Source organism: Ipomoea nil, unplaced genomic scaffold, assembly GCF_001879475.1.
Source record: "Ipomoea nil cultivar Tokyo-kokei standard unplaced genomic scaffold, Asagao_1.1 scaffold0418, whole genome shotgun sequence".
NCBI classification, from domain to species: Eukaryota; Viridiplantae; Streptophyta; class Magnoliopsida; order Solanales; family Convolvulaceae; genus Ipomoea; species Ipomoea nil.
In genome coordinates this window covers 797428-814020 of record NW_017616846.1, presented here as the reverse complement: position 1 = coordinate 814020, position 16593 = coordinate 797428, and the positions used below count along the sequence as shown (strand labels likewise).

The 16593-nt window shown below is 34.8% G+C and overlaps 4 protein-coding genes and 1 pseudogene across 4 annotated transcripts; 4 read left to right on the top strand and 1 right to left on the bottom strand.

Moving 5' to 3' along the window:
- Window positions 1-824: 824 nt before the first annotated feature.
- On the bottom strand, window positions 825-4980 carry LOC109172584. The gene is made up of 3 exons (XM_019321767.1): window positions 4482-4980; window positions 2206-2957; window positions 825-1993 (listed from the first exon to the last, which is right to left on the bottom strand). Exons 1-3 carry the CDS (start codon window positions 4785-4787, stop codon window positions 1474-1476), a joined length of 1578 nt encoding a protein of 525 aa, XP_019177312.1. The 5' UTR covers window positions 4788-4980; the 3' UTR covers window positions 825-1473.
- A 3068-nt stretch (window positions 4981-8048) lies between these two features.
- Window positions 8049-9696, top strand: LOC109172591 (tropinone reductase homolog). The gene is made up of 5 exons (XM_019321774.1): window positions 8049-8187; window positions 8308-8515; window positions 8746-8962; window positions 9202-9314; window positions 9420-9696. Exons 1-5 carry the CDS (start codon window positions 8099-8101, stop codon window positions 9591-9593), a joined length of 801 nt encoding a protein of 266 aa, XP_019177319.1. The 5' UTR covers window positions 8049-8098; the 3' UTR covers window positions 9594-9696.
- Window positions 9697-11052: 1356 nt separating this feature from the next.
- LOC109172477 lies at window positions 11053-12510 on the top strand (annotated as a pseudogene).
- Window positions 12511-13186: 676 nt separating this feature from the next.
- Window positions 13187-14851, top strand: LOC109172592. Its single transcript, XM_019321775.1, has 3 exons — window positions 13187-13846; window positions 13967-14036; window positions 14778-14851. The coding sequence occupies exons 1-2, from the start codon at window positions 13220-13222 to the stop codon at window positions 13988-13990; spliced, it is 651 nt and encodes a 216-aa protein (XP_019177320.1). The 5' UTR covers window positions 13187-13219; the 3' UTR covers window positions 13991-14036; window positions 14778-14851.
- An 826-nt stretch (window positions 14852-15677) lies between these two features.
- LOC109172476 lies at window positions 15678-16040 on the top strand. The gene has a single exon (XM_019321635.1). The coding sequence runs from the start codon at window positions 15678-15680 to the stop codon at window positions 16038-16040; it is 363 nt and encodes a 120-aa protein (XP_019177180.1).
- Window positions 16041-16593: the final 553 nt, after the last annotated feature.

The following is a 16593-nucleotide window of genomic DNA, read 5'->3' as shown; positions in this document are numbered from 1 at the left end:
TATTGAAAATATATTATTTTGTATAATATATATTCAATACGCGAATAATATATTTTTAGTATATTAAAAAAATATATATTTTTTGTTATGATTCACACAGCACTGTGTGGAACATGGCCTATGAATATTCTCATCTTATTTTTTAAAGGGTATCATTAAGGCTATGGTCATGTTAGCTTACATATGATAAAGGATCCATTTCATGATTCATGAGGCTAGACTATGACCCTTTGAAAGGGAGATATGTTGTCCATTATAATTTATGGATCTCAACCTAACATATACTCCATAATTATTACTTGTACCTTCTTTAGATATTTAGTCACAAAATTCTATAGTGTTATCAGTTATAATATTGTGTGTTTTATAAAATCGTATTTATATTTTGTCAAAAATACATATAAAAGAAGTACAATTTTACCCGCACGATAACTTCAATATCGTGACACAACTGAAGACTATATTTTTGATAGTGGATAACTATTGCTACACAACTCAGAGAACAAAAATGTAATTTGAACACGAGAATACCATTAGTGTAAACAATCTTTTTTTTTTTTTTTAATGCTACTGATTCTATTACGTTGTAGTATCTGTTCAAACATACTTTCTCAACCTAATAAAACACACAGAGTCAACAATGCCTCCACGGAGACGAGGCCACTACATGTCATCTGAGTAGAAGGTGCTTGACACTAGTGTAAACGATCTAAATGACCACTTTTGAAATTCTATCCCGAAAACAGTTAGTAAATGTTTTAAAACATCACAACTGAAGAGGTTGAGATGAGACAAACTGGGAAACACAACAACGTTTGTGCACAAAACATCAAAACTCATCAGATGATGTTCTTGTTTTCTTTCTCGTTCGGTTAAGCAGCCGTTAGCTCATAAGCAACACAATGCATAGTACAAAAGGGTAATTGATATAACACTATTAAGACTGAAGAAGTTCAACACAAAATTCAAAAAATGTACCAATAAGACACAAATGTGAACACGACAGCCACAAGATTCCCAGGGACCATAAGATTTCTGTATCTTAGGATTTTCTGGAGAGAAAGAAAGACAAGTTTCCATAGTTTCTTAGCTAAATTTCTGCCTGGCCATAACAGAATAAAATCAATATTCATAGCACGAGGAACAAATTAAAAGAAATTCGCATAGTTAGAATCTGATAAGCATATATTGTCACTATAGTCTTTCTCGTTATGAAATTTGCATAGTATATAGTCATATATATATTTTTTCGAGTCTATATTTTCGGCCTCTGTAGCATAAACAGTATGAATTTACATATAAACACGAGAAACTAAAGAGTTTAGGAAGAGTAACGGACCTCATTGCCCGATCAAGCAAGCGTGAATTTGAACATATAGATATCACTGTGCTTCAATATACCGTGTAATGTATATATGTCAGACTATAAATGTAGTTGAAAGCGATCTATAAAATTTGCTTCAGTCCATCAGATCATATCGAAGACTCCAGTTGACGGGGAAGAAGCCTTTTCTCATCATTCTCGTCAAAATCGAAGCTTTCGTCTCCTTCATAATCTAAACTAATCACGGTTTGTTCTTTTATATGCAGCCCATCGGATTCTAAAACACGAAGTTCAGTATATTCTTCTCTTGTATCAGCGTAGCTTGCTTCGATGTGCTCCATCTCGGACTGTATCAACGCATCCATTCTAGCCCGTTCCCTATCCCTCGGGTATGTACAATAGAGAAAGGAATAGATGAAACAACATATCGCCATTGGGATACCTATTGCAGTGTAAAGCGCCTTGGCAAGCGATGCAGCATTCTCTCGATCTGTTTCTATTTCCTGCGAGTTCGTCGATCCCTTTGGGACTGGCTTGAAACCATAGAAATGCTGCGCCAAAACCCCAACCACCGGGGGAGCAAAGGATGCTAAAATCGATTCAAAAGATCTATCCAAGGCATAGATGCTTGTTCGAGCTCTCTCAGGAACTATCTCGGCAAATATTGGACTGTACATATACCAAGAGTGAATATTTAGCAAATTGAAGCATGTGCTCCATCTCAACTAAAAGCGAACCCATGACCTTTGGCATGACTCTGATACCAAATTGAAACATGTGCTCCATCTCAACTAAAAGCCTAAGCTGATAGTTGAATTGCACATTTATGTTTATATATATTATATGCTCAACATAGTTTAATGAGGGTATGGGAAGCGTACTTGTTAGTTGCTGGACCATTCCAAGAAATGGTAAATCCCATGATGAAGAAGACTAAACCATGTGTCGATGCGGTTTTAGGATCATCACGCAAAACCAACAGCAAAATTGCAGCCAACGGGATGGCTGAGCCAGAGCTGATTTGTGAAAGAATTATTCTTCCAGCATTTGGAAAGCGTTTAGCGAGGATATCTCCCGTCTTTCCTCCGAACAAACCTCCGAGGGATCCAGCAACATTAAACATAGTCCACACTAGCGCCGTTGTCTTGTGAGAGAACCCGATAAGCTCCAACCACATCGGGGCAAACGACAAAGCTGACCAGGGGAACGAACCCGAGACCCCTTGTGCAACTAGTATTTGAAAAGATGGTACTCTTAAAACCGCTTTAGCTTCTCTAATCAGTTCCATCACTTCAGCCCAGAACGGCTTATGTGGAGGCTGATCTTTCTTGTTTCCATCGCTGTCAAAAAAGCGGGGATCATTCGCAAACAGACACACCAAAATACCAACAATGATACTTATTAATCCGACTAAATGGAACGCAATTCTCCACCCGGGTATACCCATGAATGTCGTCTCCGCTATTAACACCGATAAAAGTCCACCAATGATGGCACCGAGGTTGCCAGTTAACTGTAGCCATCCAAAAGCCGTGCCACGGTTGCTGCTGTCTGTCGAATCCGCAACAAGAGATTGAATTGCTGGTGTTACTATTGCAAGCCCTATCCCGTTCAGACCTCTAGAAATTGCAACCTATTAAACGACATAAATATATGAAATTATGAAGGTACTTTCATGAACATTAGCATTTATTCTAGGCATCATCATATCACTAGTTAAGGATGTCAAAGCTGAAAGTGATTAAAACTGTGCTACTGTTCCTCGCTCTGTTCTTGGAACAAAGCTTACTGCTTTCCAGTGGGAAATCTATAATCTCACTCTGTACTGCCCATTCTTTTAGTCTAAACATGTAATAAAACAACTAAGTGTTAGGATCAAGTGTTTATCACTACGCCAAAAACTATAGCTTTAGCGAAGGTACAACTTTATAAGAGCGCTTACCACTACGCTAAAAGCTATAGCTAATACTGAAGGCGCAACTTTATTTCCTTATACTGCCACACATTTTTGAAACATTGGTGCTGGAGCCTCCGCCCAAACAATTCCCCCCACTTGGCTTTTACCGGCCTTCATCCAACAATTTCCTAGCACCGATCAAACAATTACCCCTCCCAACACCAACCAGTCACTTGTCCTGCTCTGAAAATCACTAGTTAGGATCAAACCCGTACCACTACGCCAAAAGTTATAGCTAGTAGCGAAGACTTAACTTTATTTCTTTATATCTTCACACTTTTTCAAGACAGTTGGGTGCTGAAATTGACCTTTTAAGCCCTTTATCGGTCTCCACCCAACAATCCCTGGCCACCAGCATAGACTTGGCCGCCTCCGCCTAACAGAAAGCATACTAAATCACCCAATTCAGTTCTTGAATTGATGTCTCACTTCATAAAGCTATACTATACGGTGTATCTACATATATATTTGACCAAGCAAAAAACTAAAAAATTATGAAAAAAACATTTAATGATTTTCAGAATCTAGTATTACATGTTCATAACCATGTTTGGTAAAATAATTAGCCTATAAGTTAATTTTGACTTATTTGACCACTATTAGCTCTTTGACTTGGTTAAAAAATTAATATAAGGGTGTGTTTGGTTGGCAGGTTTAGCACTCAGGTGGGTATGAAAGTGATTGTTATTGTTTGGTTGACTGGTTTTTAAAATACTACTATGGGTTTGGAATACTCCATTAATGGAAAAACACATTCCTTTATTTTATAAGGGTTTCATCCATTATTCATCTTAGTCTAATCATTTTCATTTCACCCTACTACCAAAATGCAAAATACTTCCACCAAAACCATTTACCATTACCAAGTATTTGATACCCATTCCAATTCCGATTCCCATGTGGCCATGTGCGAACCAAACACACCCTAAGTGTTTGATTAATTAACTTTTTGTAACTCTAAAATACTAAAATTCAAAAAACTACTTAAAACAACTTTTCCAATTAGCATTTTGAAGAAAGAAATTATACCAAACAAACTAACAACTAATTTAACAAACACATTCCTACAATTAGAGAATGTTATTAACTAGTTATACTCTCTAATTAATAGTCTATCAGCTAAGCACCATTTACAAATAGAGACAATGTCTTATACTCCGTAATTGTAACTATTAGAGAGTGGGGTTTAGGGTGATTGACCTCAGCGAAAGTGGAGGAAATGGCGACAAGAAAGGTGGCGGCGGCCCATAGAAAAGAACCGAGAGCGATGACGGTGGCCCGGTTGTGGCGGGCGGCGAGGTAGGCGGCGAGCGGGTAGCAAGCGGATTGGACTATGGATCTGAAGAGTGTGAGGGAGCCCAATCCGGTGGGATCGGTATGCAGGGCCGCTCCGACCTCCTTGTACACTCCCGGCAGCAAGGACTCGTCGGCGCGCTCCATTATTCCGGCGAAGTTGACCAGGACCAAAGTCAACGACTCCGATCTCATCTCCTTCAGCTTCTCCATCGTCTCCGGTGGCGGATAATAGCGAGGTTGACTAGAGAGCTGACACCTTTTGTGTTTGGTCCGACAATGGATATGTGGGCCCAGCTGTCACACGTGTCACGCGTGGGGTACTGAATACTGCCACGTTGACAACCCTGACTAAATCTGATGTGTATTTTTGCTTTTTGTGGAAGTAAAGTGCAATAGAGGAGCTGAGGCATATACATTGTTGATATCAAATACTCCGTATATATTACGGAGTACTATTTAAGAAAAATAGAAAAAAATGGTAAAATAGTTTCGTAAATTTTATAGGAACAGTAATTAGTAAGGGTGGACGTTTCTGTCTTCAGTTCGGTTTTTTGGTTTTAGTTTTAAAAAAATGAAACCATTTAGTTTAACATTTTGAAGAGAAAAGGTAAGGAGAATTTTGGGTGGTTAATATTTTTTAATGTCGTTTAAATATATTTATTGATGGAGGACAAAAAATGGTAATGTCACAAAAATGTTAGGATTAACAGAGATTTTTTTTTTAAAAATGATTAAAAGTGAAATGTCACGCACATATAAATTTACGACAAAAAAAAGGGGTTAACACTTAGAACTAAATAGACCAAAATATCATTATATTTAACGTCATTTAAACAATTTTGTTGATAGCGGACCAACAACGGTCATACCATAATAATACTAGAACCAAAGAAGAATGTTTTGAAAAATAAATTACTAAGAGTGAATTGACACATATGAATCTAGGACAAAAAATGCAATAAATTCTAAATATTTTTAATGTCGTTTAAATATATTTGTTGACGGAAGACAAAAAATGGTAATGTCACAAAAATGTTAGGATTAACAAAGATTTTTTTTTTAAAAGGACTAAAAGTGGAATGCCAGACACATATAAATTTAAGACCAAAAAAGAAAAAAGAGCTTAACACTTAGAACTGAATAGATCAAAATATCATTGTATTTAACGTAATTTAAACGATTTTATTGATAGGGGACCAAAAATGATCATACCATAATAATACTAGGACCAAAGGAGAATATTTAGAAAATAAAAGAGTTAATACCCAAAATCGTCCTCAACTATAGTGGTTTTTCTCAATTTCGTCCTAAACGACTTTGGTGACCTAATATCGTCCCAGACTTTTGTGTTTCGCTCAATTTAGTCCCAGATTTTTGTATTTTTGCTCAATTTAGTCCCTCATTTGTTATTCTGTCCATTTGGTGTTAAATAAATAGACAATTCAGTAATTTTAATATTGGCATCTCTTTACTCATAGACATGTGAACTGCGGAGAAATCCCTTTTTTTTTTTTTTTTTACGAATTACTCCAGAATTAATCCTAAAACTGCGAATATAAAATTTGATTTGCAGGTCCGGGAGTAAATCTGGGTGTAATTTGTACAAGAAAGAGGAATTTTGCACTTCACAAGTTGAAAGTAAAGAGAGATCAATATTAACATTACTGAATTGTCCCTTAATTTAACACCAATTTGACGGAATAACAAATGGAGGACTAAATTGAGCGAAACACAAAAGTCTGGGACGATATTAGGTCACCAAAGTCGTTTAGGACGAAATTGAGAAAAACCACTATAGTCGAGGACGATTTTGGATATTAACTCGAAAATAAAATAACTAAAAATGAATTGACACCTATAAATCTAGGACAAAAAAATGAAATAAATTGTAAAAATTATTGTGTAGAAGATACCATAAATAACACGGACTATTTCTAACTTGATGAGAGGCTAAATTAGAAAATATAAAGGGACTATGGTCCTGATCAAGAGTACAAAAAAATATTTGTTTATCCCCATCAAGAGAGACAATAAGGGCAAATATCAAAATAACGTAAAGCACTTGGCTACGGTTCCATGCATGGCCATTCGTTTAAGTTTGACGCACGAAATTCCAAAGATGGCTTAAAAGTATATAAAGGTTGGCTATCATATATTCATAAAGGTTGAAAATTATAAATTTATTGAAAATTTGTTATAAGTAGACATATATTATCATGTTCGACGGGTTTCTAGATGAAGACGTGAGACAAATTTATAGGCCATCATGTTGGAATTTGTTGATAATTTTTTTTGAATAATGTAATCGACAATGACTATCCAATGACGTGTTGCAAATTATATTTACAATAAGAAAATTCAGTGTGACATTCTCAATCAAGAAAATGTGAGTAAAAATTAAACTTGTGATCTTTTAGTATAAAAATATTCATGCTACACTAATTCGACCAAGGAAACAATTTTTTTGAATATATTATCAGTTGGTATTGATACATTGAACCATGTGCTAGAATATATTCGCACAATTCAATGTAAGCTGCAGACTGCAATTGCGATACAAACTCTATATGTAGTGGTAGTCTTGATAGATGGCGTTTTGATACAAACTCTATATGTGACACTTATAATACCATGTATATATTTTTATTTTTACCAATTATGTTAAATAAAAATATTTTTATACTCATCAATCATCATATATACATTCTTTATGTATTCGATCAATTTCATTATGGCATGTATATACTTTTTATGCTATTGTTACATGCCATTTTCAAACTTGTAATTCAATGATGTTTATAATTGTCAACATATTTTAAATTAACTACTTAATTTATTTTATTTGGAATTTCTTTTTTAATCAAAATCTATAGATAACTATTCCTAGCAATCTAGCATATATACTGATGCTAAACTTAATATTATGAAAGCAAATTGAATTTTAAATAATTTTAGTCAAGTCTTGTGAAGTGAATTATACATAAAAAATAAGACCGCAAAAGTAGTTAATAAGACTCCCACTTCAAAAAAAAGTATATACATCTTGCATCTCTAGCATCTGTAATATTTTAGTTAAGAACTGGTTAGCGAAATGCTGCCACGTTCTTCACGAACAAAATTTTGTTGCTAATTGGATGGCCAAAAACTGTGACAATGAGTGGGATCTGATGTTGTTTCCGTCCAGCCCGTCGGGAGAGCTTGTTGAGTGGCTTCAACGGAATCAAACTGGAATTCCTTACACTCGAGGAGATTAGTCTTTTGATTAGTTTTTCTATTTAGAGCTAAGCCGCCCTTCTTTCCTTCCAAAAAATAAAAAGTAAAATTAAAAAGTTGATGTATAATTACACGATAAAGGCATCAAGGGAGCCGATGAATTTGTATATATATATATAATATCATTGAAAGAGACTAGTGGGCACATGTTCAGTGAATTTGTCACTATATATATATGTGTGTATCCCTGCATGCGTAGTTAATCACATTACAATCGTCCAGCTAAATATTCAGTGAGTACAATTCATATGGCAGAAATTGAAAATAAGAGTGGAGATGGGAGGTGGTCACTTAAGGGCATGAATGCCTTAGTAACCGGCGGCACCAAAGGCATAGGGTATGATGTAATTTAACATATATACTATAATTATAAAAATTCAAGCTTTAATTTCATTTTTGGTATATATATACAATTTTTTTTGGGGTTTTCCTAATTTAATTTTTGTGCACAATTCAGGTATGCTATAGTAGAAGAATTGGCAAGTTTTGGGGCGACCGTTTATACGTGTTCGCGTAAACAAGAGGACCTCGATAAATGCTTTCAAGAATGGAAGAATAAAGGATACAAAGTAATGGGTTCAGTATGTGATTTGTCATCCAGACCCCAACGCCAACAGCTAATGGAGAAAGTTGCTGATTATTTTGATGGAAAGCTCCACATTCTTGTAAGTTTATCTAAGTGCAGTAGGTCAAAAGGGGTGGTCAATTGGGTGGAATATAATTTTTGTACCAGATAAAAAATCACGATTCTTGTCAATACCTTTTTAACTAATTAAATTCGTCGCATGGGTCTTTAATTTCTAGCGCGATTTATCTCTCTGATCTTGTGTAATATAATTTGCGTGTTATTACACATGTTTGAAATAGTGGGTGCGTTTTGGTTTTACTTTATTAGGTGAATAATGCTGGAACAACTATTACAAAGCAAGCTACAGATTTCAGTGATGAGGATTACTCAGTGATAATGAATACTAATTTTGAGGCATCCTACCACCTTTCTCAACTTTCACACCCTCTTCTAAAGGCAACCGGACATGGAAGCATTGTATTTATCTCTTCTGTTGCTGGGCTTTTGGCCGTGCCTTTTAATTCTCTCTACTCTGGATCCAAAGGTAATTCATCAATCAGCTCATTTACTACCATGTACTGTGACGGCATCCCAGAAAGTATAGAATAGATACTATTTTGTTAAGAATCATACCTACGACCGTATCTATTTAGAATGGTAACCGAGATGCCATCACAGTACATGGTAATTGGCAAAATAGATATGTATTTAATCATGCAATGTGTGATATTTACTAGTACGTAGTACTATTATATTGTTTGTGTTTCGATGTGAATAATGTAGGGGCAATAAATCAAGTGACAAAGAGTTTAGCATGCGAGTGGGCAAAAGACGGTATTCGTGTTAATGGTGTGGCTCCATGGATCATCGAGACTCCACTTAGTGCTGCAGTGAATGTAACAAATTAATTTATTATTGAATATCTGTATTAAATATATACAATATTTGTATGGTTAATTATATTATTTACTGAATTAAAGTGTTGTTTGTTTTGCATGCAGACAGCTTTTAAGGCAGGAGAGGTAGAGGGCGTAATAGAAAGAACTCCAATAAGCAGGGCAGGAAAGCCTAATGAAGTTTCATCACTTGTTGCCTACTTGTGTTTACCAGCTGCTTCTTGGATTACTGGACAAATCATCTCTGTGGATGGAGGCAAAACTGCCAATGGCTTTTAATTTTATATCATTATTATATTATTATTAATATTATTATTGCTCTTCTCTTTACAATAAGTCAATAACGTAATATAATAATGCTTGTGTGTGTGTATTTCAGTCACATATTATAGGCTAGGGTTCTAATTGTATGATTATTATAATTTCAATCTTATTCAATAATATAATAATCTAAAGAATGTAATCTAATACTTTCATTTTGAGCTTTGTAGTCATTTGTTAGTGGGTTATATATATTATGTTGTTGGTGGATTATCAAAAGAGATTTTTTTTTTTTTAATGCTATTAACTCTATTACTAAGGCTCGAACACACAACCTCCCATATAAGAGTTAACTTTGGTGCCATTTGACCACAAGGTCTTAGCCAATAAGATCATTTTTGTTTATTCATATTTTTCTTTTGTGATTTTTCATGTTTCAACCGGTTTAATTGGTTTAGATTTTTACTAAAAATCTATTGAAAAATATTGTTACTAAAAATCAGAGTTTACCTAAAGTTTAAAACCAATTAAATTTGCTGAAACTGGAAAATAACAAAAGAAAAATAAGAAAATTGAGATGGCAATGCAACGTTGACTTTGAAAATGGTACCATTAATCGGGCAGATTGTTAGAAAGATGACATTAGGGGAAAATGAATTGTCATTTCATGGGAAAGGAATAATGTGAATAAAGTAAGAATTTATGTTCAATTGTTTAGTTGGCAGGAATAGAATTATTGAGAATTTCAAATATAGTATTTGATATATAAGAATTGAAAGGGAATGAGTGATATAAAAACTAAAATGTCCTTATATAATACTTTGTAATAATAAAGATTTGTGTAGGGTTAACAAAACAAGAACAAAATTGTCTACACATTCTTTTGTTTTTTTTTTTTTTGGTTTGTTTTTTTTCCATTGACATGGAATTTCTATTCCTAAGGGGAGGGGTAGGAATATAATTTTTATTCTATGAAAGGAGGAATTGCAATTCTCTCCTGGCAAACTATAAAATTTTACAAGCTCAAAAATTATATTGTAAATGAATTATAATTCCATTGTACCAAACATGCAATTCAAGTACAATGCAGTTAAATAAAGCAACCCCATCACTGTATCCCCGTCAGAGTTTTTTGTCAGAATATATATAAAAAACAAAATTAAATATAAAATAAATAAAAGAGGATGGTCGTCAGTTGGTGACCACCCTCAACGCGCCCACTGTGTACCGGTTATTTCATTTCTTAATTTTTTTTGGTGGGATAAATTTTTTGAGAAAAAAATAACCATTCTTCCTGTAAATGTAACTGCTTATGGTGATACTCTTAGTAAATGTCATATGAAAAGAAAAAAAATTCAAATTGCTATTCAACAATTATAAGAACTACTAGCCGTAGACAACTCATCAGTTAATTGATAATATATTTTATTATTAAAAATGGGGTATTAATCATAGCCACATCACACATGGGAATAAAATGGCAAAGTTGTCAGCATTGACAGCTCAGTTAGTTACATACTCACATAGGTAAAGTTTAAAAAGAATGATCAGGAATTGAGTCTTACTAACCACACAAGCAGTGTGAGAGTAATCTCTATTGAGTTACCATGATTTGGGAAGAATGAAATGGCAAAGTTGACTTTGAAAATGCCAAATTAAAGTTGCACTCACATACATACAGATCGAATCCAAGAAACAACGGAGAGATCGAGATGGCTTCTGCTGCTTTGACTTCTCTCATTGCAACTCTAAATTTTGAGATGGAAAGGGTTCCTCCTCACCTCCGAAAAACCTCTCTTTCTCTTTCTACGACTCTTGATTCCCGGCCTGTTCTTAAAAAACTGGAGAATTGGCGATGGTGTTGCTGCTGCTGCAATCAAAGATTTGGAAACCAAAATCAGAGACTTTGCAGTACTCCAACTCGAAGATGACTTTGAAACACAACTAAGCAACTTTCTTCATGTCTTTAACACCGAGTCCAGAGAAAAAGCTTCCAACCAAATCTCCCACATCTTGAAACAAGCAGAAGATAATGCACAAGTGTTGTTAAGTTTGGTCAACAGAAACATCTACCGATCTTTTGTGGCCAGTGAATTTCAACCTCCTCCTCGGTTAAAACATGCTTCTTCCTCCTCCTCCTCGTCTAAGACCAAGAGAGTTTTTGAGGAGTACAAGATGGTGGGACGTCAGCATGACTATGGAGTGATAAAGGACCGGCTTTTGAGTCGAAATGATAAACTTAAAGTCATCTCAATCGTTGAAATGGCGGGCATCGGTAAGACAACTTTAGCTGTAAATCTCTATGAAGATCCACAAGTTGCATCACATTTCAAGGCACGAGGTTGGGTTACAATGCGTCAAGAATTCGACGAGAGCCGATTGCTTTGGGACCTTCTTGGGTCAATTACTCAAGAAGAGCAGGATGAAGATGAAAAGGGAAGCTGCAGTCTTAAAAGCCTAGCACAACAGGTACGCAAATGCTTGTTAGGCCAGAGGTATCTAATTGTTTTGGATAATTTTTGGAAATTAAGAATGTGAATATATCCAAGAATGTTTTCCACATGATGATACAAATGGGAGTTGCATATTGCTAACATCTAAGTACTTAAAGTCTGGGTATTTCAAACCTAGCCCAAATGATTATGTTCATAAGATGACTTTGCTAGGTCCAAATGAATGTTGGGATTTATTTTGCAATATCCTTTCTCTTAAGGGATGTGTGGCATCAAAATTTGAAAAAATTAGGGTTGATGTGTTGGAGAAATGTGATGGACTACCACAATCAATTGTTGTAGTTGCAGAACGTCTATCTAAATGCAATATCATTCTAAAGGAATGGAAGAAAGTTGAAAAGGAACTAGAGTTACTTGGACCTCTAGATCGTAGGGAACTTACTCACCATTACAATCAATTGCCACACCATTTGAAAGTTTGATTTCTGTATATTGCCGTCTTCCCAAGGCGAAGTAAAATCCAAGTCAAAGTGCTTATAAGGTTATGGATTGCAGAGGGATTTGTAAAGCGTTGGTTGTCGCATGATGTGTTAGAAGATGTGGCCTATTTTTATTTGGAACAACTTATTTTAAATAGTTTTCTCTTAATAGACAATCAAAGTTCTAATGGAAAAATCAAGACATGTAGGATGCATAGTGCTTTGCATAAGAGAAGCTCAGAAAGAGGGTATTTTCTGTGCACTAAATATTAGGAAACAGCCAACAGGAGTACCATTTAAAGTGTTTGCAAATTCGTGTCGTTGGCTAAGTTTATACTCACATAATTTTGACTATTATGTGCTCTTTAGAGAAAACAATTCTCGCTCCATCTTATTCTTTCATGGAGAACCAGAAATGTTTATATCTTTTAAGCTGTTAAGAGTGTTGGCTTTTGTTCCATCTTCATTCCTTCAAAGAGCGCCAATGCATTTATCAGATTTAGTTTTTCTAAGATACTTATCTGTAACACAATGGTTTGAGGGTCTGGACTGTATAGTGTCAACTAATCTGAATTTGCAAACACTTGTTGTTTCTAGTAATGAATCACAACTTGGAGCAAATACTATCCATCTGCCATGTGAAATCTGGGACTTACCGCAGTTGAGGCATCTTGAACTTGGTAATATATATGCCCTAGATCTTCCATTCCGTATGGACGATAGAAAGAATTTACAAACATTATCTTGGGCGAGTTCAACTCTTTACGAAAAGGAAGCATATTGCAATTTTCCAGACCTAAGAAAACTGAAAATTTTTTATGGAGCTGGATCTTGCAGCAATAATAATCCCCTTATGTTGGATAGTATTGACTATTTGGAAAAGCTTGAGAAGCTAACAATTTCAGTTTTTGTTGGCTGCACTATAACCCTTCCATCAGAACAATGTATGTTTCCTTTACAATTGAAGAAGTTAAGGTTAAGTGGGACTAATCTTCGTAGTTGGGATTTAATTGTAATTAGCATGTTGCCCCAACTTGAAGTGCTAAAGCTGAAAAATGCTATCCATGGAAACATATGGGAAGTAGATAAAGGAGGATTCAATAAGTTGAGATTCTTGCTCATCGAAGATAGAAAACTCGAACAGTTGAGGACTTATTTAAGTTGTTTCAAATGTCTCGAGCGCCTAGTTCTAAGGTTATGCTGTTGTTTGGAAGAAATCCCTTGGTTTCTTGCGTTTCACTTGCAGTCAATTGAGTTGGAGCGATGTTACCCTTCTCTTATTGAAGCTGCTATGCAAATTCGAGAACCAGGAAAGAAAATTTTAAAGCGTAGGATTGAGGTTAAAGCTAATTAATTTATTATTTCATATTTAATGCTCATTATTTTCTTTACAATAATAAATTTTTGCTATTTTTATTTTTATGATCTTATGTCCTTGTTTTTGCATTACTTTTCATAGATCATAATCCGCCCGGAGACCTGAATATGATGAGTCACAAAATACACATATAATGGAAGTTGTAGAAGACGACTTCGCCAGGCCGCCGGCATATAGAGGCAGGGACGGAGGGAGAGGGGGGGCAGGGGGGCGGCTGCCCCCCTCACCCCACCCCCACCCCCACCCCATATATAGTATTTGTATTTATATATGTATATATAGTACATGTTTTAGTATTTGTATAAAAAAAACTATAAAATATTAACAAGAAGGGAGTTAGAGTGGGTGGTAGAGCATATCTTTAGTAATAATGAGGTTAAGGGTTCCAATCTTAGCATCAACATAATTTTACAATTCTTTTTAATAGCTTTTTTAATATTACACACACACTCTATAATAAGATGTGTAATTTATAATGTGTTTTCTATTCAAATTATTTTATTAATTATGTTTCATATTTTGTTATGAATATTTTTATAAAGTTTCGATGTGTTCTATTAATTATCAACATAGTTTTACAATTCTTTTTAATAGCTTTTTTAATATTACACACACACTCTATAATAAGATGTGTAATTTATAATGTGTTTTCTATTCAAATTATTTTATTAATCATGTTTCATATTTTGTTATGAATATTTTTATAAAGTTTCGATGTGTTTTATTTTTCGTCCATATCCAACAATATTTACAATTATATTTCTTAGGTAGTTTATTTATTTATTTTTAAATTATCTCTTTTGTTTTAATGTTTCGCCTTTTCTGAAAAAAATTTCTGAATCCGTCTGTACTGTTTCGCCCCCCTCAACCGAATTTCTGGCTCCGTCCCTGTATAGAGGCCGGGAATAAGTGTGAGGCTACTATACATACATCCATCTGCATTTACATTTGCACCGTAACCCAAATTTCATTATGGAATCATAGGCATTGTATTGTAATGACGGTGTTTATTCTGTCAACAAATGGTTTGTGACAAGCAAAATAACAGACATTTTATCACAAATTTATTGTTATTTTGGATATCGGTTGATTTTTCATGATTTACGTACATAACTTTCTGAAGGCATCTTTGTGTTTACTTTTACTAATATAATTATAATTATATTATTGTGGGTACATTAATAAAAAAACGAAAAATAAAACTAGACAATTAATAAATAAATGATGATAAAATATTTATACAAACTATAAAAATGTTACGAGCATTTATATTAAATATCTATACTTTTTCAGTTGAATACAATACGTAATACAATAATATTTATGCACTTTTTAAATTTCAAATGTTAATACATGTGCAATCATTATTTAATAATATTAAATACACGGTGCGCAAAAAATAAATGTTAAATACTAATAATCAATGTAAATTCGTAGTTATATTGAGATTTTAATGACGATTGGCAGGCTCAATTTGCCACTCGGCTTTGGTGGATCTGGCAATGGAGGAATGATGGATTTTTAACAGGCAGATTCCCACTTTGAAAAATAAGTTGGATTGGCTCACGAGATATGATGTGGAGGTCAAAGCAGCGTTTGCTAACCGCATTCACCCGGAGAAAACTGTAGCTCGAACCGAGACCACGTCGATTGGCTGGCAAAAGCCGAGTGCTGGTTGGCGCAAGTTGAACATCGACGACCGTCGGAAGGGGGACGTCACGGCGAGTTGCGGGGGATTGATCAGGGATGAACATGGTAATTGGTGTGGGGGTTTCACCGCTTACATCGGAAGATGCCAAGTCATGGAGGCAGAAGCTTGGGGGTCCTGTATGGCCTCCGAATAGCTAGAGAGTGTGGGGTGACAAAGCTTCTAGTTGAAAGTGATTCCAAAACGCTTATAGATGCTCTGCGTGGAGAAGCTAGTGAACAAGAGTCAGGCTGTAATATCATCTGGAGATGTTTGAGAGAAGCTGAAATAATGCAGGAGTTAAGTTTCGTGCATGTCCTTCGAGAGGGTAACAAGGTTGTAGATTTTTTAGCAAGGGAGGCCTTCACTCACCAGGTGGGTTTTCGAGCCTTAACAGAAGCACCAGATGAGGCTCAGGAACTCATTCGGCATGATCAAATGGGTGCAGCTTTCGTCAGATACATGTGATTTTTTGGGTGTCCCCCTCCTTACTGATCCAAAAAAAAAAATACTAATAATCAATGTAAATTCGTAGTTATATTGAGATTTTTTTTTTAAATAGTTATATAGGAGTACATTCTCTCTTGAACCATCCCCTATACATATTTTGGGTAGATTTCATGAATCCTCAATTATTGATCTAACCAAATTGATTGATCATATTAGTTTGCACTTTTTACTTTAGAAGTTCCCACCTAAACCCTTCCATATATGACTTATGATCCCATGAGAATACACCCCTAAAAAAAAATTAAGAACCAATTTTAGTCTTACATCCGTAAAAATTCGATGAATCTGATTAGATTTAAAAAAAATGCGGTTGCATTTTATTAATTATCACCAACTCCACTTTGCAAACTTGAACACTTAACAACTAAATATGCAAACCCGGATAAATTTTAAAAATCAATTAAAAAATAAATTTTAAATCTGAACCGTAAATGCTAGACCCTATGCAGTAAAAAGTGAACTCTTAAACCAAATAAAACCAAAAACTCAGTCATAAACTCTAAAATCGAAA

Bases quoted from the DNA above. Each gene is read 5' to 3' on its own strand.
- LOC109172584 (XM_019321767.1), bottom strand. From the start codon at position 4,787: ATGGAGAAGCTGAAGGAGATGAGATCGGAGTCGTTGACTTTGGTCCTG. The intron at 2,958-4,481 runs GTCAATCACCCT...GTCGTTTAATAG, and splicing joins TTTCCTCCACTTTCGCTGAG to GTTGCAATTTCTAGAGGTCT. The intron at 1,994-2,205 runs GTACGCTTCCCA...GTATATGTACAG, and splicing joins AATGGTCCAGCAACTAACAA to TCCAATATTTGCCGAGATAG.
- LOC109172591 (XM_019321774.1), top strand. From the start codon at position 8,099: ATGGCAGAAATTGAAAATAAGAGTGGAGATGGGAGGTGGTCACTTAAG. The intron at 8,516-8,745 runs GTAAGTTTATCT...TTACTTTATTAG, and splicing joins ATGGAAAGCTCCACATTCTT to GTGAATAATGCTGGAACAAC. The intron at 8,963-9,201 runs GTAATTCATCAA...TGAATAATGTAG, and splicing joins TCTCTACTCTGGATCCAAAG to GGGCAATAAATCAAGTGACA.
- LOC109172592 (XM_019321775.1), top strand. From the start codon at position 13,220: ATGGACGATAGAAAGAATTTACAAACATTATCTTGGGCGAGTTCAACT. The intron at 13,847-13,966 runs GTTAAAGCTAAT...TACTTTTCATAG, and splicing joins TTTTAAAGCGTAGGATTGAG to ATCATAATCCGCCCGGAGAC.
- LOC109172476 (XM_019321635.1), top strand. From the start codon at position 15,678: ATGCCAAGTCATGGAGGCAGAAGCTTGGGGGTCCTGTATGGCCTCCGA.